Source organism: Pteropus alecto, unplaced genomic scaffold (assembly GCF_000325575.1).
Source record: "Pteropus alecto unplaced genomic scaffold, ASM32557v1 scaffold41, whole genome shotgun sequence".
Classification (NCBI taxonomy): domain Eukaryota; kingdom Metazoa; phylum Chordata; class Mammalia; order Chiroptera; family Pteropodidae; genus Pteropus; species Pteropus alecto.
This window is the reverse complement of record NW_006430464.1, coordinates 1296635-1318390: the sequence shown is the minus strand read 5'-3', so window position 1 is coordinate 1318390 and position 21756 is coordinate 1296635. Positions and strand designations below refer to the sequence as shown.

Here is a 21756-nt window from a genome sequence, read left to right as displayed (position 1 = left end):
GGCGCGCGTCGGGCCCTCGCGCTCCCGGGTGTTGCACCCAGGGCGTTCTGCACGACGCGCGCGGCGTGTGCGCCCTGCAGATTTGCACGCGCGCCCGGGTGTGAGGTGCCCTTAACAGATCGCAACAAGCCCAGACCTTAAACATAAACATCCAGGCGCGTGAAACTTCGCACGCTTCCCCGGCCTTAAAACATGCGCGTACTTTTCAAAATCTTAACGAGGCCTGTCTGGAGCGGTAAAGTCGCGGGTCCCGGCGTTTCACGCACGGCACAGCCGTGCGCACCTTTTCCCAGATGTGCATTTGACCCAGGCTGGCGCTCGGGCTCCCTCTTCAAACTACACGGCCCCAGCGTTGCGCATGGCCCAGAGCTGTGGCAGCTCCACGCAGGCCTTAACCACGCTTCCTCGGGTCTTAAACATAGGTACCCATGTTCTGAATACCTCCCCAAACCTCGAACGTCCCCCTTACCTCCACTGTCTTCCCCCTTTCGTCAGGGTCCTTAAGCATCCAGCCTCACTGAAGCTCTAACCCTGTGTAATAAACGAGTCAGACGTCCGAGACTCGGCTACATTGTGCACACCCCGGTGGCTTCGCACTTAAGCCTAGCCCTTGCATGTGGCCTGCCAGCTTGTGTCATCCTGCTGTTGCGGGTGTTCTGGGTTTCGGCAAGCACCCCTGGTCTTTACACTCCAGGTGCAAACCTCTTTCAAGTCCTCTGTGGTCCCTCTGCCCTCCTAGACTTCAAATACTGTCCCGTCGCTTACAAGACTGGGTCCCCCAGCTGGGTGCTTTAACTGCATTTTCTCAGAGGTTCTGGACCTGCAAACCCAGGGTCTGCACTCAAGTTTTTTTCCTCACCTCACATAGTTGTTCACATTTCAGAGCCACCTGCCCAGATGGAAACCATGCTTTTTAAGCCCCCAAAATAAATTTTTGCGTTTTAAGCCCCCAAAATAAATTTTTTCCTGCCTGTTATTATTCTGGACAGAAGATATCTGTGGTTTATAGGACATTTGGGGATGCCTGTTAGCAACAAGGTGGGAGTGAAAACTGTTAGTTGCCCCCCAGCCCCCCGGGATTCTTGCTGCCAGGCTGTTCCAGAGCCTTCACTTGTTTTCTGAGTTGTTTTTGGTATGAAAAGAAATGGCTGGGCGCGAGGGAGTAGAACATGTAGCTCTCCTTGGCTTTATTGCTGGAACATTCTGGTGTTCTGCAAATGCTCTCGAGACGCTGTGTTTGGGGACCCCCCGCCAAGGCGGCGTCCCACGGCTGCTTCCACACGTCTCCCCAGCTCCATGGATGGTTCTGGACTCTGTGCTTCCGGCCGCTGCATCTCTGCCTCCCTGGGGTCAGCTCGACATGGCTGCAGCCTGGGGTGTGTGTGTGCTGGGGGGGACAGCAGCCACCTGGAAAGGTTGGTGGCAGCCAGTGAGCTGGACTTACTCTCGATGGTCACGAGGAGCCTCGGAAGGTTGAGGATGGGCAGGGTGGGGCGCAGCGGTGTGCCAGGCAGGTGCAGCCCAGGCTGGCTTGTGCGTTGTGGGGGCGTCAGGGGGGCCCTAGACCTCAAGGAGCTGACTTCTGAGTTGGGTCTCAGTAGAGCAACAGTCCCCGACCTTTGTGGCACCAGGATGGGTGCTCCTGAGAATCTAACGCCTGAGGGCCTGAGGTGGAGCTGAGGTGGTCATGTTGGCCCTGGGGAGCGGCTGCAGATACAGATGAAGCTTCACTCACTTGCCCGTCGCTCACCTCCTTCTGGTTCCTAATAGGCCGGGGACCGGGGTTCGGGACCTCTGCAGTAGAGGGATCAAGGATTGGTCAGGCTGGGGGGGTGACAAGGTATTCCATCCAGGCTGAGAGCACAGCTGCAGCAAAGGCCGGAGGGGGAAGCGGGCTGGTGGCCCTCAGGGACCCCACATGGGCCACCGTTTAGGTGACAAGTGAGCTCCTGGGGGAGGGTCCTGGGGTGGTGGCAGGAAAAGGATGGGGGGTCAGCCACGTGGGGTCTTGACCCCTGGAACAACAGGTTTAGATATGGCCTCGGGGGTTTCTGAGCATGAAAATGGGGTGTGAACACATCATTGGGGTGTGTTCCCTCCGGGGTGTGTTTGGAACAGCCTGTCCTTGCGCGTCCCCCAGCCTCAGTTTCCCCACCCCTCTGCCGCAGCAAGGTGCTCGGGTCTTCGGGGCCCTGGGCCCCATCGGGCCGTCCTCGCCCGGGCTCGCCCTCGGGGGCCTGGTGGTAGGCGAGCACCGGCTCAGCAACAAGCTGCTGGCCTGGAGCGGCGTCCTCGAGTGGCAGGAGGTGAGCGGTCCCTCAGGTCCCCCGTGCGTTCCTGTCGGACTGGGGGTGGCCCCGAGGGCCCCGACCGCCCCCGTGGGTGGAGGGCCGGCCCGGCCCCTGGGCCGTGTCCAGTGAGCCCTCTCGCCACAGAAACGCAGACCCTATTCGGACTCCACGGCGAAGCTGAAGCGGACCCTGCCCTGCCAGGCCTACGTGAACCAGGGCGAGAACCTGTGAGTGCCCGGCCAGTGGGCACGTGGGCGGGTGGCCGCGGGCCCGGCCCCCTCTGATCCTCTCCTCCCGCAGGGAGACCGACCAGTGGCCACAGAAGCTGATCATGCAGCTGATCCCGCAGCAGCTGCTGGTGAGCCCCGCCCCGCCCCCCAGCGTGCCCGCCAGAGCCCCGCAGCCCAGCCGTGACCCGCCTGTGCCCTTGTCGCCCCCAGACCACCCTGGGCCCCCTGTTCCGCAACTCGCAGCTGGCGCAGTTCCACTTCACCAACAGAGAGTGCGACTCGGTCAAGGGGCTCTGCCGCGTCATGGGCAATGGCTTCGTGAGTGGGGCGGCGCCGCGCTCCTGGGAGGCGGGGCGCTCGCTGTCCATCGTGGCTCCCCGGGGTCCCGGGCGCTGTCGGGACTCACCCTTGGCGCGGAGGGGAGGCGTCCACCCGCCTCGGGCTCCTGTGTCTGGCCGAGCTGAGAGCTGGGCATCGGGGACATGTTGGGATGGGGGGCAATGAGCCAGGAGGAGGGGCTGGTCTGTGCTGCACCTCAGTTTCTTCATCTGACAAGTGGGACTAACAGTAAGATTTACTCCCGGGGCCACTCGGAGGAGCGTGGGCTGGTGTCAGGTGCTTGAGGCAGCGGTTTGGGGACAGAGTGCTCAGTAAACGTGAGCAGCTGAGATTGTCAGAGTCAGGGATTTGGATGCACGATGTCAGGACGTGAAGCTGGAGTGAGCCCTGCAGACCCCGAGGTCCGGGCCCAGTTTCAGCAGCATCCCCCCACCCCCCAAAGGGGCTGCCTGTGGGAGAAGACAGCTTCTGGGGAGGGGTGGGCACAGGCGGGAGTATGTCACCTGCTCAGGAAGGCCAGAGGACTCAGCTCTGGGGTCCCCTCCAGCCCCCGCTCCACTTTGAGACAGGCTGCTGCCTCCAGGGGCTGCTGCATGTGCCCCAAGCCCCAACCCTGCTGTCAAGGTGGATCCCCTTTCTCCCAAGCCCTGGGCAGACCAGGGTCTCCTGCCTGACCGGTCACCCTTTCACTCAGCACCATTTGCTGAGGGCTTGCCCTGTGCCTGGCACCCAGGCTGCAGGGAAGACAGATGTCACCCTGTTGTCTGTTGGTCACACTCCTGGTCCTAGGAGGTCTGGGAGGGCCGGCTGCACAGGGTCCAGGAGTGGGCGCCATGAGCAGGTGGATTTAGTGCTCTAGTCATGGGATGAGTGGGCCGGGCGGGCCGGGCAGTATTCCAGGTGTGCTCGGAAGTGCTAGCTCCTGTCCCACCCCACACGGGACTGTCAGGCTCCTGCTCTCGCACGTCCCGCCGAGGAACTAGCACTTCACGTAAGGGCAATTTATGTGGCACTTACTGTGTCCACTACGGTCATCCCATTTTACAGATGGGGAAACTGAGGTCCAGAATACATGGTAACTCACCTTAGGTCACACGGCCAGGAGGAGGCGGAGCTGGGCCTGGCACCGGGGGTGGGCGGGAGATGGAGCCCTCAGGACCCTCACACCCCAGCGTGGGTCCCAGGCCCCAGCCCTGAGCTCATGTGCGTGGGTGGGTGTGCCAAGGTGCCCGTTCACACACTTGCGAGGGGATGTGTTTTGAGTGCGCCTCTCGTGGGACCATGGGGTTGGCTTTGAGGACCTCCGTCCTGGGAGAGGCAGGCTTGGGTGACGGGACCGGGGCACTCGGACCCCTGGGCAGTGCTCTGGGGCCCCTGACCTCCCGGCCCCCCCCCCCAGGCGGGCTGCATGCTCTTTCCCCACATCTCCCCCTGCGAGGTGCGCGTGCTCATGCTGCTGTACTCGTCCAAGAAGAAGATCTTCATGGGCCTCATCCCCTACGACCAGAGCGGCTTCGTCAACGCCATCCGGCAGGTCATCACCACCCGCAAGCAGGTGCGCCCTGGGCCCCAGCGAGTGAGGCTTTGGGGGGCGGGAGGGAGGACCGGAGCAGGTTCCCGGAAGGAGGCGGGCCCGGACAGATTGGAGGCCGGGGCGAGGGTCTTCGGGGCGGGCAGGTGGCAGCAGGTGTGGAGCTGACGGGTGGGGCCTGGGGCAGCACCGGGATGTCCCGGGAGCACCAGCCCACCTGTCTCCTTCCGCAGGCGGTGGGACCCGGTGGCGTTGCAGGCCCAGTCCAGATTGTCAACAACAAGTTCCTGGCGTGGAGTGGAGTCATGGAGTGGCAGGAGGTGAGCCCCGGGGTGGCCCAGGGCACCTCAGGAGTAGCGCACCCCCACTCCTGACGTCTCCCCTCTTTGTCTCCCCAAAAGCCCAGGCCTGAGCCCAACAGCCGGTCTAAGAGGTGGCTGCCGTCGCACGTCTACGTGAACCAGGGGGAGATCCTGTGAGTGTCGGGCTGGGGGCGGAGGCAGCGTCTCAGCGAGACCTGGCTCCTGACGCTCGTCCCCTCGTGCCCGCAGGAGGACAGAGCAGTGGCCGAGGAAGCTGTACATGCAGCTCATCCCGCAGCAGCTGCTGGTGAGTGCTGAGGGGAGGCCATGCGTGTGGCGTCTCCAAGGAGGGGCCCCCGAGCTTCCAGCCGGAGGGGGGCGTTCTGGGTCGCGGGGCAGCAGAGATCCTGTGGCGTGCCCAGCACGGGGCGGTGGGCAGGCGACCCCAGCTATGAGGGGTCCAGGGCCTGTGAGGTTTAACTGGGGTCCCGGTGCTGGCGCCACGGGGGGCGGGAAGGGTGGGGGACGTGGCCTCACGGGGCGCCCGCTGCCGCCGCAGACCACCCTGGTGCCGCTGTTCCGGACCTCTCGCCTCGTGCAGTTCCACTTCACCAAGGACCTGGAGACGCTGAAGAGCCTGTGCCGCGTCATGGACAACGGCTTCGTGAGTGGGGCCGCGGGCGTGGGCAAAGGCCTGGTAGGACACAGGCCGCCGGGTCCGCTCAGCGTTGAAACACGGGACGAACGAGGGGACACCGACTGCCGACCAGCCGGGGACAGTGACGGCAGCCCACGGCGACGCCGTTTGCCACGTGTCTGCACACGTGCTGGCTCCCAGTCCACGTAGCTCCCCTAGGGTGCTGTGCTGTCCTGACCCCGTTTTACAGATGGGGAAACGGAGGCCGAGGTGCCGGGCAGGGACCTCAGGGCCCGTCCCACGCTGCTCCGTCTGGGCGACGTCGTGAGCACTCTCCATCTGTGCTCCCAGGGCTTTACCTGCTGCCTCCCTCCTGTTCCCCCTCCTGGGGACAGGGCACTGTGTGGTGTCACTCCAGGTTTTCCCATGGAAAACCCCGGGCCCTGGAAGGCCCCCCGCCAGGCTCGGAGGCATGTCAGCTTCCGGCTGAGCTCCTAGCGCGCCCCCAGCCTCGGTCTCCATGGGAGGTGAGCAGGCCCGGGCTCCTGGCTCTGAAATGATCGTCGCTGTCCATTGTGGGTGTCTACTATGTCGGGGCCACACCTGGTCTCAGGTGACCTCACTTAAGTCTGCTGAGGTGGTGACAGGCACGCAGTCGTGTGCTTGAGCAACCAGCTGTAGATTTCGTTTGTGTTAAAAAAAAATTCAAAAGCCCAGAGCTCCTTCAGGGACACCTGTGATGGTCCCAGGCCAGCGGCCAGCCCTCCCTTCTGTTCCACTGGGGACCCGTGTCAGGCCGTTCGCTGTTGGTTCGCGTGTGGCGTGTCCTGGGCTCTCCCGAGGGCGTCCTGTTGGATGCCTGTCGCTACTGCTCCCAAGGTGACGCCCATGGGGCCAGCACTTCCCCTTCTGGCTCTGGGGACCTGAGTCCTCGCGTTGTCAGCCTCAGTTGGTCCACCTGTGACATGGGGATGGTGATCCTAGGCCAGGAAGAGGAGCCAGGAAAATGGATGGGAGCACGTGGCCCACTGTGTCACGGTGGGTGGAAGGGGACACTGTGCTGGCTCCAGCGGCCGCCCTGTGTCTCTGCCTGTTGGCTCAGCTGCCTCCGAGGGTCGCATGGGGTCGGGAAGATGCGGCGCTGGTCTCCCTAGTGGGGCTTCTACACGGGCTTGCTCGTGGCCGCTCCCCAGGCACTGTTTCGGGGCGTCCGTGTACTTGCTTGTCCAGCGCAGGTGGCGCCCCTGACCTCGGCACCGCAGTGTCCTTGGAGCTCTGGCACCTTCTCTTGTCGTGGGCTCCTCTGCAGAGTCCACTGGGCTTTGGGGCGCTGACCCTGGGCCTCTGTCTCTGTCCCCAGATGGGGGAGTCGTAGCAGGGCCTTGAGGACAGAGCAGTTAGGATGTGTCTGGCTCTGGCATGTTCTGTGGCACGTTCTGTCCCGCTGTGTGCGGGACACTGGCCGATGTGGTTTGAGCCCGTCGCTGCGGGGAGGAGCAGCTCCCCGTGACGCTGTGCCCTGTGCCCGCCAGGCCGGCTGCGTGCACTTTTCCTACAAGGCCTCGTGCGAGGTGCGCGTGCTCATGCTGCTGTACTCGTCGGAGAAGAAGATCTTCATCGGTCTCATCCCCCACGACCAGGGCAACTTCGTCAACGGCATCCGGCGCGTCATCGCCAACCAGCAGCAGGTCCTGCAGCGGAATCTAGAGCAGGAGCAGCAGCAGCGAGGGGTGAGGCGGGGGTGGGGCCCCCAGAGCCCCCTCCACCTGTGCCTCCTCCCTCCCTCACTGACTCTCCTCCCCGGCTTCTTCCCCCACAGATGGGGGGCTAGTGGCCACCCCCTGGGGTAGGCCCCTCCAGGAGTCACAGACGAGGCTCCTGCCGAGACCGGTGAGTGGGAAGCGAGTGGAATGCGGGCTGGGTGCACTGGGAGTCTGGGAAGAAGTCGTGTGACCCCGGCTTTGACGGAGCAGAGTAAGGCTCTGCAGTCCCCCGGGGGCCCCAATCCCCCAGGAAGTGATGGGACCTGGGGCTCCAGGCCTCCCAGGGAGAGGCCCTTAGCCCCTGCAGAGTCATGGCGGGGGGCAGTGGCTGCTGGGAGTCCCCTTCCAGGCCCCTGTGCTGTCCCCTGCCCCAGGTCAGATACTTCTGAGCAGGGGCCCTTGGACACTGCAACTGCCCAACGAGATGGAGGACAGCGTCCTACGATGTCTCCGAGGACAGTCCCCGCCTGTGTACGTTTCCCCAATAAAGTCTTTTAAACGCCCACCAGTCCTGTGTGGCACATGCGGCCATGGCCTCGGGAGCCTAGTTCTCACCCTTGGCGAGAGAGGCCATTTGTCTTGAGATACCCAGCCCACCCAGCTCGGGGACCCCTGGGGCCAACCCTCAGCAGGGGGGGCCACCCTCATTCCTAGCAATATGCTGGCCAGGCTTAACGGAAAACAGCATTTATTGGGGGGCAGGGGCGGGGCCGGGGCGGGCGGCACTCAGCCCTCCGAGAACTGGCGGTACAGCCGCTCCAGCCGGGGCTCCACGCACAGCCGGAACGGGATCTGCAGGATCGCGGAGAAGCCTTCGGCCAGCGTCGGGGCTTCGAACTGCTTCCTGTTGGCGGAGGGCGGTGAGGCGGGGCGAGGCCCAGCCGGGCCCCCAGCCCGCCCTGGCGGTGCCTACCTGTAGCCATAGATGACCACGTCGGACACGGGGGCGTGAGAGGAGCCGGTCATCTCCCGGAACTGCGGGGCAGAGTCCGAGCCGGTCAGGCCGGGGAGGGCGGGGGATGGGGGACAGGACGGGGGGTCCTGGGGGTGCAGCCGCTCACCCGGATGTTGTGCCGCGCCTGCTCCAGGGTGGCGCTGAAGAGGAAGCAGCGGCAGGGGACTCCTGCATCCTGGGCGCACTTGATGTACCTGAGGGGCAGAAGGGGCCAGGCTGGCAGGGGCCGCGGGCCAGCGCCGAGGCCTCCCGCAGGACCCTGCTGCTACCTGGCCCGGCTGGCAGCGTCCGGGTTCGTGTTGTCGATGGCCACCCGCTTGCTTTGCCTTAGAGCGGCCTCACACGTGCTCACACAGCGCTGCCACGAGCCCAGAGTGTCCTGGGGGGCACAGGGAGAGCAGGTCACAGGTCAGCGAGGCCAGGGACCCGGGAGGGGGACGGGGAGAGACGGGCAGTGACAGTGACTGTGGCTGGTGGTGAGGTCGGGGCCCTACCCTGTTCACGTGGACGTATCCCGCAGCCACGAGGTACTGTTGGAGGAACGTGGACTTGCCGGCTGTGGGGACGGGGCAGCCTCAGCGGGAGCCCAGGGGCCAGAGCTCTAGGGGTCAGGGGTCAGGGTGTCTCACCCCCAGGGAATCCCACGGCGACAACCACCTCAGGGTCGGAGCTCAAGAGGGAGCTGGACTCCGGCAGGCAGAGCGGCCCCGAGGGGGAGACGGTCCTCTGGGAGGGTGGACATGGACATGAGAACTCAGCCTGCCCCAGCCCTCCCCACGCCCCAACCCCAGCGGGGGCCTCACCGGGTCAAAGGCCGGAAGCTCGAAGCCGGCTACCGGCCACTTCAGGAAGAACTCCTCCGGGGTGGCGAAGGGCAGGCCCAGGTTGAGGGCAAACTGGGGGTGAGGGCACGGGTCAGACAGAGGAGGGTGCGGCTGGGCCCCAGGGCGCGGGCGCCGGGCGGGGTGGGAGGCTCACCAGGCGGTCTGCGCAGGAGAAGTCTTTCTTCTTCCGCCCCGGGGCCCAGTTGGCTGGGCGTCCAGCCGCATCTGGAACATATGGAGGACACAGCCTGGTCTCCACCAGCAACCTGGGGACCAGGGTGCCACACGCTGCCCCCGGCCAGGGCCCTTACCTCCCACGAAGACGCTGTCCCCGATGGAGATGGGCACGCCCCCATTGGCCTGGGGAGGGACAGGAGAGACACGCCATAGGACGCACGCTCCGGCCAGTTAGAGGGTGAGCGGCTCTGCCGAGTGGTGGGCCTGCTCGAACTTCTTGTCCCCGTGCACAGCCCAGCAGCAGACCCTGGCGGCACCCTCTGTGGGCACTGCTCACACCCTCGTGCCCACACCAGCCTCTCCTGGACCCTCAGTCCCTGCCAGTCTCAGGGCTTCCTCCTCCACCCGGTCTGTCCCCCTCAGAGCCACCAGAGGGCACCATTCCCCCTTCCCCTACATCCCTGTAAGCGAGGTCTGCGCCTGGCCCAGGTGGCCTCACACGATCAGACCCCTGCTCGCCGGGACCTCCTGGCCCGCCCTCACGGCCTCACTGTCCCTGAACACTGGGCACAGGACCTCCGCACTGGCTGGGACGCCGGCCTGGAAGGCTCTTCGGGAACCTAGATGCCCGCCTGGCTCCCTCCCCACCACGTTCAGCGCTTCACGCCAAGAGCGCCTCAGGCCACCCTCCCCGGTACAGAGCCCACGAGCCCCAGGTCCGTGTCGCTCACCGGTACCGTCAGCCCAGGCTGTGCAGCTTCAGAACGAGCACACAAGTGAATGACAACCAGTGACCGACCCCTCTCGGCCACTCTGGTTTTCACTGTGAGCACTGGCCTCACATACCGACCCTGAGCCATGACATCTGAACAGCAGGAAGGCGAGGACCAGGGGACAGAGCTGACAGGGAGGGGCGGGCCGGGCAGAGGGCAGGGGGCGAGGGGCTGTACGGGGGAGCGACCCAGTCACCTGCTCCCGCAGATGGTCCCACATGCCGATCACTGGCTTCCGGTACAAGCCCGCGTGCGTGGCCACCAGCACCTGCGGACGGGGCAGGATTGGACACCACCCTGACTTAGCTCCTCAGGCACCCGGAGTGCTTCAAGGGCTCAGGACCCAAGGGTGCTACACCAACCTGTACCATCTGAGAGCCCCCAGGGCCTCGGAACCCAGCACGGCAGCACCCTGGGGCTCTCCTCGCGGTTTCTGTCCCTGCCCCTCTCTGGATCCTATCCCTCTGGGTCTCTGTCATCCCCTCCTGTGTCCTTGTCCCCTTCCTCTGAGTCCTCCCCCCCAAGCCCCTGTCCCTCTGCTTCGCCCTTCGGCCTCCCCAGCAGGCGTACCTGAAAGGGAACTCCTAGCTTTTCCACCACAGCCTCCACCTTGGCCTTGAACTCCTCTGCTGGCAGCTTCCCGCGCCCAATGCCCATCTGGTTGGTGAAGACCACCAGCTGGGAAGCAGACGGGTGTCACCCAGTGTCCTCACTGTGCCCGGCCTGCCCCGCAGCCTGGACCCGAGAACACATGCATGCACACACCTTGTAGCCCGCAGCATCCAGCTCCCGGAGCTTACGCGGAATCTCTAGGTACAAGATCCTAGGATGCGGGGGAAGCAGCAAGGTGACCCGGGGCCCAGGAGTGACCTCACTCACCCCCTTCTCCTGCCTCTTATCACCTCCAGTCACTGGGGCCGGTGGGAAAGACCTTCCCAGAGCGTGTGGTGATGAGGGTCCCATCCAGATCAAAGCCGGCCACCTGATGTCACCAAGAAAAAACAGCGACACCTCTGACCCCTCATTCGCAGGCTGGTTCATGTCAACCCTATGAGGCAGAGACTATGACCACCGGCCCCTTGGACATCTTGTGTAAGGACAGGCATGGCGAGGATGCATCCCCTGCCTTTACTGTCTGTTCCTCCCACACCCCTCAGCATTCCCATCCTTAAAATGGGCTCATACCCTACCCACCCTCCTCCCGGCTTCTCCGCCTCAAGGGGCTAACAATAACCACGCAAGTGAAGCAGAAGCTAAGCTTTGTGTGCGTGCCAAGTGTACATCGGGCTCTGCTGCACGTCTCCCGTGGATCCCTCATGTTACGGATGAGAGAAGGGAGTCTTGGGGGATGTGCTGTAACAGCATCTGAACACAAGTCTCTGGACCTAAGAAACACTCATCATAATAGCTCCTGCTAAAGTGATCCCGATTATTGCTATGGTTACAGGGTGGTTACCGAGGGCCAGGTAGGAGCTGACACGTCAATTCTCCCAATGCTTACAACAGCCCCTGAATCTGTCATCAGGGCCACTTCTCAGGAGAGTAAGTGGAGGCTAAGAGGTTGAGTGACCTGCCCAGGGGCACACAACAAATTCAGGGTTGAGTTCCCAGTCTGGGGTGGCTCCCTCGGTCCCCAGCTTGTCCCTCACCTTGCCCCGAGGCTTCACCCCAGGCGCCGTGAACACTAGCAGCTTCTCAAAGCTCTCCCAGCGGGGGGATGACTTCCGCATCTGCTTTTTCTGCTGAACATTCTCTTCCTCCTCCTCCTCATTCGGGACCCTTGGAGGGGTGCCAGGTGGGGTGTCTGCCTGGGATCCTGGCGTGTGAGCCTCTTGCCAGCGCAGGGTCAGCGGGTGCAGGCCATTGACTAAATACAGTGTGTCCCCCACCTGCAGAGAGCCCTCAGACCCCTGCTTCAGCTCCTGGGTCCCGGCAGTTGAGGGGTTAATTCCCAGCTGCAGAGGGAGGGAGAGAGAGCCAGGAGCTGGCACCCGGCTCTGCCCCCAGCTGTAACCCACCTGACTTAGCTGGGGAAAGGACTTGCCTTTCTCCATCTGCCATTCAGCCTCCTCTGCCCCGCCTCTTCACTGTATCCCACCAATCAGGGCTTTGGAAGTTACAGGGGCCAGCTCTCGCCTAATTTAACCATGGATACCCCCCCCCCACGCATCTGCTTTACTAGCCACATCTGCTTCCTTCCCAGCCAGATATTCCCAGTGGGCCTGTTCCCTGCTGGGTTGAGAGTCCCCTCCCATCCCAGCTCCAGGCCTTGCTGAGAGACTGGTACCTGTTTCACAGCCACGGTGCGAGTCTCAGGGTCCGCAACCAGTTCCACTGAGGGGCGAGAGGGTGGAGTCAGGATCCGCATCCCTGTCTGATTGCTTCCCTCATTAATGGGGAGCATGGCCAACCTCAGGCCACAGGGTGGCGCTACAGCAGCCACTCAGGGGAAGAAGGCGGTTCATCTCTAAATGATATTGGCTCACTCCCTGACAACCAGTAACCAAAGAAAGGCCTTAGGGCGCTGGTACTCGCCTAAGGGCGGGGTGGGGATTTTTCAGGCTAGAACTGGCTTCTCTTTGGCGAGGAGTGCGGCTGGGCGCAGGTCTGGAGCTGGCCCACCACCACCCATCCCGGTTTCGCAACGTGTACTTTTCTCCATGAGATCGGCACTCTCTTTGACAAGAGTCGTGGCCTGACTCAAGCCTTCACGGTGGTCTGTGAGCGTCTCCAATGCCCAGTGACAACTGTCTCGGGATTGGCTCGGTCTCCTTCCCCCAGGGGTCTGCTAGTTCCAGGTAAGGCACAGCCTTTCTCTTCCTGGGCTCCCCAGAGGGCACCTGCCCACTTCAGGACTGGATGCACCACACAATATCGACTGGTGGCCAAGTATGTCTCTTACTGAACCGACGGGTCCATCTTTGCCAAAGACTGTGTTCCCACCCCGGAAGCACGCCGCACACCTGCAGCTCAGGCCCCGCCCCTGCCTACCTTGGTTTCTGGAGCACTTCCGGTCGGTAACCTGGGTCAGAGGTCCCCGGCCCAGGACCAGGGCTTGTCCATCCGAGGGCAGGAAGATGGGGGGCGGTCCCCCAGGGGTACTCTCCAGCCACAGGCGGCCCCGGGCCCCCACCTCCGCCATCCTGGGCACCGGCCTAAGGGCAAATAAGTAATGGATCTGAGTGACAGGTCGCCCTCGGATTGCTACAGGAAGTCCAGCCTCCTTTCGTCCCCTCCACCAGGAACTTCCTGCGTCCGCGAAAAGCTCGGGGAATCCCACCCACGCACCGCCCTGGGCTTGCGCCGTTTCCCAGGAGACGACGTTCCGCGCCGTCCTCTGGGAGTCGGGACCCCTCCTTCCCAGCGCAAAGGCTGAGAACGCCGCGCGCTCCCGCCCCGGCCCCGCGCTCACCTGTGCCCACCGTCCCGGCTCACTCGGCACTTCCGACCGGGGAGCTCCGGCCCCGCGGCAGCTCCGGCCCCGCGGCAGCTCCGCCGGCGGCTTTCTGGTTTTCGGCGGACGGAAATGACTTGTCCTACGCGAGGGGGCGGGGCCAACGCTCCCCCCTCCCACGGCGGAAGCCCCGCCCCTTCCAAGCCTCAGGCGCCCGTGGTCCCTCCGTAGCTCTGACCTTCATCTCTCTTGCTGCAGTGTAAGGCTCAGGCCAATAAGGGGCGAGGCCCTCCACTCCAGATTCTTTCCACTTGGAACTCTAATTTTTATTTCCTTTGCTGGAAATAGTTACGGCGGGAAGTTCTCTTTCCCATTCGAGGATCATTGTCAGTCGAAGAAACCCCCGCCCTAAAAGCACCCCTACCCTGGATGCTGCGGTTTTCTCATCGTGGGGTTACTAGGAAGATCAAAGGAATTAATACATGTAAACAATTTACAAAACTGTTTGAGTGGTAGTTTGCCCTGTTTAAGTCTTGCCTATTGTTACCATTCCTCTCATGGTTGTCTGATGAGACCGTTTACTTGACCTTGACCTAGCTCTAACTTCGGACCATGTGCCACTCATTCCCTCACCTCCAGCTGTCTTATGGCAGAAATTCGCAGCCTCAGCTTTACTGGGGACTATGGGCTCAGGTGACTGACTACTTAGAGACCATTCTGATCTCAACATTCACTCCCCCCCCGCCCCCCGCCATCACCTCCCCCATGGAAGATTGGGGGTCCATGGTCGCACAGGGCTGGAAGCCTCCCGCCCACCCCATGCCTCTTCATTTTATCTGTCAAATGGGGACAACAATCCCAACTCCCAGCTTTGCACTGAGAATCAATGAGCTGCTCATTCGGCTTCGGAAAGACTGTTGAACATCCACGACACACCTGATGCTCGTTTGACAAGAGGTAAAACCCTTTAATCTCAGAGCAGCCCTCCCAACTCGCGCTCCCCACTCCCCACTCTCTCCCCCACATCAGGGCCGGAGAGTGAGGGCCCCTGCTCCCCACCTTGGGTGGAGAAGGGCCCTTTAAGGCACCTGTGGGGGTGAGGGAAGAGGGGCAGGAGCTGGCATCGTCCTGATGCAAGGACGGGCTTTGATTGGCAGGCTGTTATGGGATGGAACCACTTGAGAGTGTGTCAGACGGAGGGACAGGATCGGGCCATCCCTGAGGAGGGGGCCAGAGGGACCAGTTGTCAGGACTTCGTAAAAACCTCAGACCCAGTAGTGTAAAGAACGTAAATTTAAGGCCGCAGGCCAATCCTGGGCCCAGGAGGAGGGCTCGGCCACGCCCCCGGGAGGTCGGAGCCAATCAGGTAGGGGAACACACTAAGGGCGGCTGGTGGCGTGGGAGATTGGCCAAGACCTTTACAGGGTTCGAGCCAAACGAAGGAGCTGCCCATTCATCAGGCTGAAGTGGAGCGCCACCACCCAATCCTGGGGCTCGACTGTGCTCCTTCAAGGATGGAGCCAATGCCGCGCGACCAAAGTTCTTGTCGCTAGGCGGAAAACGAGAGAGTCGACCCATTTAGGGCTTAGAACTAGCCAAGCCGATCCGGGAGCGAGCCGATCCCTTAACAGAAAGAACCTGTCGCTGGGCAGAAAAAGAGGCGACAGACCCTACTGGGAAACTGTATAGGTCCCGCTCCTCGGCGCAGACGGGTGTGGTGGGCTGCAAGGGCGGCGGGAATCGGCTGGGACTAGTCAGACATGGGCCCCGGGGATGTGGGAGGCCGGTCCCGGCCCTGACTCGGATTGGCGAGCCCCAGGGGCGGGGCGGGGGTGTAGTGTGGGACGGGGCGGATGCTGGGGCCTCCCTGGGCCTCAGTATTTCCGCTTCAGCTTCTGGAAGTCGCTGGTGTTGAGCCGCGGTCGCGGCAGGTCCCCGAAGACCTGAGTGTCCTCGGCCTCCCGCAGCACCAGCGCGCGCATGCTCGCCGCGATGCGGTCCAGGTCCGGTGAGGAGGGCTGCGGGGACGGCAACACGGACAGGGTCAGCACCCGCAGCCGCCACCCCACGTCCAGCGCCTGTAGCAGGCCCCCTCCTAGGACTTTCGCCCCTGGGATGACCCCGCCCAGAAGGCCCCTTACCCCCGTCTTGCTCCATATGACCCTCTTGCCCGCCTCAAACACCACCTCCTCCAAGAAGCCTTCTGCACTTCTCCCCTTCTTGGCCTAAGTCTAGGGATGAGCACAGCTGCCTATCCCACTGCGTTCCAGTTCCTTCTCACACAGCGGAAGTGCTGCCTGTCTGCTGACCATGAAGCTACGTGCACCCAGAAAGTCTCGCGTCAAAGGATTTGGGTTCGGGGTTGTCTTGGGCCAGTCAGGCCTCTGCCACCCACTAGCCGTCCACAGGGACTTCACCTCCCTGCAGAAGGCATGTCTCCCCCTCTGACGATTCGGCAATGACAGGGTCTGAGAATCAGCACACAGTGACTACTGAGGAGAGATGAGCTATCAGGTCACCAGTGCCCTACAGAAAGGATCCCTTCCCGTGCTGGCCTCCACCCGAGAAAGGTCCTGTCATTCTACCTGCTGCCCCGCACCTAGTGCCGCCTCCCCTAGACCCTGTCACCCTGAGCTGGCCCCCAGCAGAACGGGACAGGCCATCAAGCTGGACCTGAGCCCGTTTGGACCCAGCACGCGGGCCTCAAACGTTCAGTGAATGAACTGTGTTTCTAGCAGAGGTGAGTGGGGACAGTGGCCGCTGATGGGCCCTGCTGGCTTGTGAATGAGGACACTGAGGCCTGAGAGCAAGGGGGGGCCACGGGACACAAGGCGTCCTCCCGTGGAGCCCACAGCTCCTTTACGAAAGGAAGCTGGGTCCCACTGCCAGCTCTGCCCCTTCCAGACTGTGGTCTTGCGGAAGTCACGTGTACGCTCGGTGACTCAGTTTCCCCTGTGCTTCAGAGAGCGTCTGTGATGGGCGGGAAGGACCCACTCAGACCAGTCCGGGAACTGCATATGTAAAATCACGTGGGAGCAACGAGGACAAGACGGGGTGAGACGAAATCCACGAGGGGCCAGGAATATTCGGGGTGGGGGGAGAAGGGGGTCGGACCCCTCTGAGCTTCAGTTTCCCCATCTGAAGGGGACACCACAATCCTTGTGCCTTGCCAGCTACCCCTGGAAATGAAGGGAGGCGTTCTCGACAAGGCGCGAGGACACGTCACAGGGCTGCAGGAGCTAGTCCCGCATGGCTCCGGCCCAAGAAAGTGCCTGGTGAGGTGGGGGGAAGGGTTAACCCTGTGAAATGTGGCATCCATGCCTGAGGGCTTCCTGGAGGAGGTGGCTCTGAGCCCTTCCTGCCACTCCCCCCACCCTGCCATTTGCTCCTCACCGGCCCGTTCTCCTCATCCGACGACCGAGCTTCTGTCCTCTTCTCCTTGAAGGGCCAGACGGGCACGGACACAGGCAGGGACTTGGCGTACTGCTGTGTGGGCAGGGCTGAGGCCGGGGGCACTGAGTAGGCTGCGGGGCCAGCGGGGGTCTCCTCACTCAGGCTGCCATCTGAGAGTGACGGTGGACTTCAGCCTCTGTCTCTGCCTCTGTCCCAGCACCCCACCTCCCCACCCACCCGAGGCACAGGCAGAGCCTGGGACACTCACCATCTGTGCTCTCAGGGTCCGACTCGCAGAAAGGGGGCAGGTCCTGGAGCGTGGCGTCCTCATCCATCACAAAGAGCCCTGCGGATGGCATTTGAGGCCCAGGCCAGTCAGAGTCACCTCCACACTCCAGCTACTGCCGCCCTGCTCCCTGCTCTGGCCAGCCCCTTGCAAGTGGCTTCTAGAACCACGATTCCCTCTGCCTCCGGTTAAGCAGACACAAATCCACTTCTATCTGTTACACCCTCAGGTGAAAGCAACTGGCTGAACAGGAAACCTGTAAGATCTGTCTGGGATGAGCTGATTCAAAATCCAGGCTGAGAGAAAGATGAGATGATTTTGGTCTCTGATAAATGGGGACTTGGAGGCACAGAAGGGTTAAGCCACTTGCCCGAAGTCCCACAGCTAGTTAAGCGGTGTCACCTGGATCTGAACCCAGGCCAGTGGCTCCAGAGTCTGTGCCCTTGACCCTATGTGGGTTTTGTCCAGCAACAAGGAGGAAGCCAGCCCTCGGTAACGACAATAACAAATGAGTATCTGCTATTTATCGTGGCCCCCCAAACTCCTACTCACTCTTCAAAGCCCTACTGTTACAGTCCAGTCTCTGAGAAGCATGCAGCCTCCAGCTTCTCCCCCAAACTGCCAGCTGCCTCCTCCCCTGGCTTCAGCTGTCACTTGCATCCCTGACTCCCCTTAACACCCGTCTTGTTCTCATGGGCATTAGGCACCGAGATTTGAACATAATTCTTGTTCTGCTCACGTTCCAGCTCAGACGGCCCCCTCCCGACCCACAGCCTCCAACAGGCCTCATCTTGGGACTCTGGTTCGCTGGCCAGACCCGAGTCCCGCGAGAAGAGGGCCCAAGCTGGCTTTGTGTCTGTGCCCAGCACCTTCCAGCAGACGGGGCCCTAGGACATGGTGTAAGGACACAGGCCCACAGACGCTTAATGACTTGCTTAAGGTCACACAGCGAGCCACAGGCAAGCCAGCCTGGCCCCCAGGCTCTGTGAGACTCCGGCTTCCACAGAAGCTCAGGGCTCAGACGGGCAAGCCCCACCCCTTCGGGAAAACCTACGACGACAGGCGCCTTGCTGGGCCGAGAGCCACCCCAGTCCCCACCCTGTGCGTCTCTCACCTCCATTATCGCTAACACCCAGCCGCTCCCCAGAGGTCTCTGTCTCTGTCGGCTCGTCCTCGTCCTCCTCATCTTCCTCCCTGGCGAGGGTAGGCCGGGGTGGGCTCTGTGCGGGACTGGGTGGCTGCGGTGCCGGTGGGGCCACGGGGGGCCGGGCAGCGGCAGCAGCCCTGTTCGCGTCCGGGCCCGGAAGCGCTCGGCGGCCCCCACCACGGCCTCCCACAGCTCTTCAGGGCGCCCCGACGCCATCCGCGCCCTGCGGGGCAGAGCAGGACAGAGGGGGCTGGGGCTGGGCTGACTGCGCCAGCCCCATGTGTCCTGTGCCTGGATGCCATTCCCCAGAATACGTCCCCACACAGACCTCGCTCCCCAAGCCCCGTCCGGGCCCGGAAGCGCTCGGCGGCCCCCACCACGGCCTCCCACAGCTCTTCAGGGCGCCCCGACGCCATCCGCGCCCTGCGGGGCAGAGCAGGACAGAGGGGGCTGGGGCTGGGCTGACTGCGCCAGCCCCATGTGTCCTGTGCCTGGATGCCATTCCCCAGAATACGTCCCCACACAGACCTCGCTCCCCAAGCCCCGGCCGTGTCGGCACCGCCCTGGTCCCTCCTCTTGGCCCTGCCCTGTCCAACATGGGAGCCACCAGCCACAGGTGACTAAGGAGCAATTGAGATGTGGCGGGTCCAACGTGAGAGGCACGGAGTGCCTCTATGCATGTGAAATCTAACCTGGATTTCAAAGACCGAGCACAAAAAACTAAGATGTAAGTATCTCCTGAGCAATCTGATGGCGATTACATGTTGAAATGACGTCTGAGATGTATTGGCTAAATAAAATGTACAGCGAAAGTGAACGTCAATCTGTTTTCTCTTTACTTTTTTAATGTGGCCTTGGGAACACCTAAAATTGTATGCATGGCCTGTATTCTAATCTGTTGGGCTGTGCCGCCCCGACCTTCATCCCAGCCTCTTCCTGCGCCTCCAGACTCCAGTCTGGCCAGCACACAGCCCTTCAGGGGCCCTTCTACACCCAGAGCTGACCTTGCCCCTCCGCAGCATCCCCGAGACGGGTCACAGCCCCTTGGCTTGGCCCTGGAGAGCCCGCATGGTCTGGCCCTGCCCCAGGCCTCACAGCCTTCCAGACTTCCGAAGCTTGAGGCTTTCGGTCAAGGTCCTCCCGCTCCCCCGTACCTGGACCACTTACCCTCCATTTCTTTGTCACGTTTTCCCTCACCCCCTAGATCGGGTCAGTCTCCACCGTCCCCCTGAGGCTCCCCCAACATCTGAGGCACCCCCATTCTAGGACATATCTCTTTGTCCTTCCTACAAGATTGTCCTTATAGGAGCTACTCTGGAAGTCACTCCTGACCCCCTGGGATGGAGCAGGTGCCTTCCCTAGACCCACAATGCCCTGGGCTACTTCCATTAGTGCCCAGGTCACTCGAGCTTGTAACAGTCGTACCTCTGTCTGCCTCCTCTATCTAACTGTGAGCAACCCAAGGCCAGGGAACTGGACAGGTGCGCCCTAGGCAGACAATCTGCTGGACGCCTTTCCTTACAAGGTGAGAAGAGCAGAGATCACATGAGCTAGATTCCTGCCCTGTCCCAAACCTGCTTTGTGACCCTGGACCACTCGCTGGGCCTCTCTGGGCCTCACTTTCTTCCCCCTGTAAAGCAGAGAGGTTGAGCCAGGGCTGCTGGGCAGCCGAGGCGCCTCCTTGGGAAGGAAGTGGGCACCCCATCACCGGAAGGATTCAAGCTGGGCTGTGACCCAGCTCGCCAGGGTCTCAGAAATTTGATTCCAATTTGCAGGCGAAGCCGGTGTTTGCTGAGCACCTACTCAGTGCAGGGACTCGGCACCTGTCATCTCAGCTCTTATGTGACCCACAAAGGTGGGAGCTGTTACCTCACAAAGGAGGTAACTGAAGCTCACGGGGTGAAGCCCCTGCCAGAAGGCGCACGGACTAGCAGCAAGAACAGCACCTTTCTTGACAGACCCCCACAGCAAGTTGATCCCGCACTTCCCGAGAGCCAGGGAGGGACCTGAGTGTGTCACCGACATTCTCGTCCCACTCTCTGCAGCCCTATGAGGGAGGAGCCGTTACCACCCCACGTCATAGTTGCAACCGAGACCCAGGGAGGGTCAGTATCTTGACCAGGGTCAGACGGCTGGAGAGGAGAGGGACCTGGACCTGGAAGTCTGGGGCCAGAGCCTGTTCTGAATCCCAAATGCCTTCCTGCCCACCTTGTGAGGAAAGATTGATGACTTCCTAGTCCAGAAGGGGAAAGTGAGGCTCAGAGAGCTTAAGGCACTGGCCCAAAGGCACACAGCAAAAGGGGCAGAAGTGGGGCTGCAACCGCCGTCTGCCAGACTTCGAAACCTAACAGAACTGGGAGGCGCTCAGGGTCTCACGGCCACTCCTTGGCTCATCTCCCTATAATGACAGGTTTAGGGAAATGACTGGTCCAAGGTCACACAGCCTGGCAGTGCTAGGCCTGAGGCTCTTACTTCCTTAGGACACCAGGATTAAACTCTTCTCTGTCCTAGATCTTAGCGTAGCCATAGGGATGCAAAGAGTGAAATGGGGGTGAGGGTCTCCCCATCCCCAAGAGCATGAGGAAAAAGAAGAGGACGACTCACACAGACCTCGCCGCCAAAGCCTGGGAGCCCTCATGAGTCTGCTGCCCAAGAGGAGAATAACCGGGCCCTGGCGAGTCTCCCGCCCCTTCGGTTTCTGGGGAAAGTCCTGCATCCTCCAAAGAGCTAAGAAATGGAAGGCCCCCTCCTCTCGGATGGAGGAGTTTTAAGATTAGGAGAGAGGAAAAGGAGGTGAGACCTGTCTCCCACAGGACAGGGAGGGAGAGGTAAAGTGACTGGCCTCTTGGGAGATGGGGAAAGAGGAAAAATCCCCCAGGGAATGAGGGAAGCTAGTGGAGACCCTCCTCCGACTACCTGTCAAACTGGAAGTGCCCCCGCCCCCAGCCCATCTCCAAGGTAGGAAGAAGTCGAGGATGCACTCTGTAGCCGGGGGCGGGGTGAATGTCTGGGGTCTCCCTCCACCGCTCAGAGACCTCCCCACCTCTGCCGGGGGCCAGTGAAGACCCACTTCTCTAGGAAAAAAAAAACAAAACAGGAAATCCCGCCCAGATGGGAGCAGGACCGGAAGTCCCGCCTCTGGACGGGTGAGGGGCGCCCCGAGACCCCCCAAGCAGCCCCTCGACCCTACTGACATGGTCCACGGTCAAGGTAAAGATCCTGGGGGGCCTGGAGACCGGAAAGTAAGGCTGTCTAGGGTTTGCCTCGGGTGAGAAACGACGGTTCCCGCCAGCGACCCCTTTCCAGCGCTCAGCGTGAGGTCGCTGGGCAATCTCTTCCCTTTGATCTACGCAGGCCATACCCCTCCCGCGAGCAGCTCGCCCTCCCAGCGCCCCTCTCCTCCGGACAGCGAGATCCTCCCCACACCGCGGTTCACAACGCCGCCTCCACTCACGTGCCCGTAGCCAGCATGGCCGACCCGGCGCCGTCGCCGCCCTCAAAAGACATGGCGGCGACTTGCGTCACTTCCGCGTAGTCGACCCGCCTCCAAGCTGCAAACTCCCCCCGTATTGGGACCGCCCGAAACAAAGATGGCGCCCACGGGGGTTTTTACCAGATCACAGTGGGGCAATGGCGACAGGCAGGGTGCCCATAAGAAAGATGAGGGAAGGCTTCGGTTTGCTCGGAAACAAGCCTAGACCATTTCTATTTGAC

General features: G+C 62.1%; 3 protein-coding genes and 2 long non-coding RNA genes across 5 annotated transcripts; 2 read left to right on the top strand and 3 right to left on the bottom strand.

Moving 5' to 3' along the window:
• Window positions 1–955: 955 nt before the first annotated feature.
• On the bottom strand, window positions 956–1895 carry LOC112481559. Its single transcript, XR_003046916.1, has 2 exons — window positions 1618–1895; window positions 956–1407 (listed from the first exon to the last, which is right to left on the bottom strand). It is a non-coding gene; the product is annotated as an uncharacterized LOC112481559 (long non-coding RNA).
• Window positions 1896–2048: 153 nt separating this feature from the next.
• PTOV1 (prostate tumor overexpressed 1) lies at window positions 2049–7601 on the top strand. Its single transcript, XM_006905111.3, has 12 exons — window positions 2049–2306; window positions 2436–2518; window positions 2592–2649; window positions 2732–2839; window positions 4260–4415; window positions 4625–4711; window positions 4793–4866; window positions 4943–5000; window positions 5253–5357; window positions 6863–7060; window positions 7150–7220; window positions 7468–7601. Exons 1-11 carry the CDS (start codon window positions 2058–2060, stop codon window positions 7159–7161), a joined length of 1188 nt encoding a protein of 395 aa, XP_006905173.2. The 5' UTR covers window positions 2049–2057; the 3' UTR covers window positions 7162–7220; window positions 7468–7601.
• A 163-nt stretch (window positions 7602–7764) lies between these two features.
• On the bottom strand, window positions 7765–13377 carry PNKP (polynucleotide kinase 3'-phosphatase). Its single transcript, XM_006905013.3, has 17 exons — window positions 13235–13377; window positions 12814–12977; window positions 12110–12156; window positions 11472–11777; window positions 10725–10804; window positions 10588–10645; window positions 10393–10500; window positions 10019–10090; window positions 9184–9232; window positions 9027–9097; window positions 8852–8944; window positions 8678–8774; window positions 8543–8604; window positions 8318–8427; window positions 8155–8242; window positions 8007–8068; window positions 7765–7937 (listed from the first exon to the last, which is right to left on the bottom strand). The coding sequence occupies exons 2-17, from the start codon at window positions 12962–12964 to the stop codon at window positions 7820–7822; spliced, it is 1572 nt and encodes a 523-aa protein (XP_006905075.1). The 5' UTR covers window positions 12965–12977; window positions 13235–13377; the 3' UTR covers window positions 7765–7819.
• Window positions 13378–14091: 714 nt separating this feature from the next.
• On the top strand, window positions 14092–16603 carry LOC112481560. The gene is made up of 3 exons (XR_003046917.1): window positions 14092–14173; window positions 16180–16270; window positions 16390–16603. It is a non-coding gene; the product is annotated as an uncharacterized LOC112481560 (long non-coding RNA).
• AKT1S1 (AKT1 substrate 1) lies at window positions 14160–21659 on the bottom strand. The gene is given in 6 exon segments (XM_006905012.3): window positions 14160–15234; window positions 16610–16779; window positions 16878–16955; window positions 18010–18327; window positions 18371–18465; window positions 21497–21659. Coding segments are annotated over 6 exon segments (858 nt in total). The 5' UTR covers window positions 21550–21659; the 3' UTR covers window positions 14160–15090.
• Window positions 21660–21756: the final 97 nt, after the last annotated feature.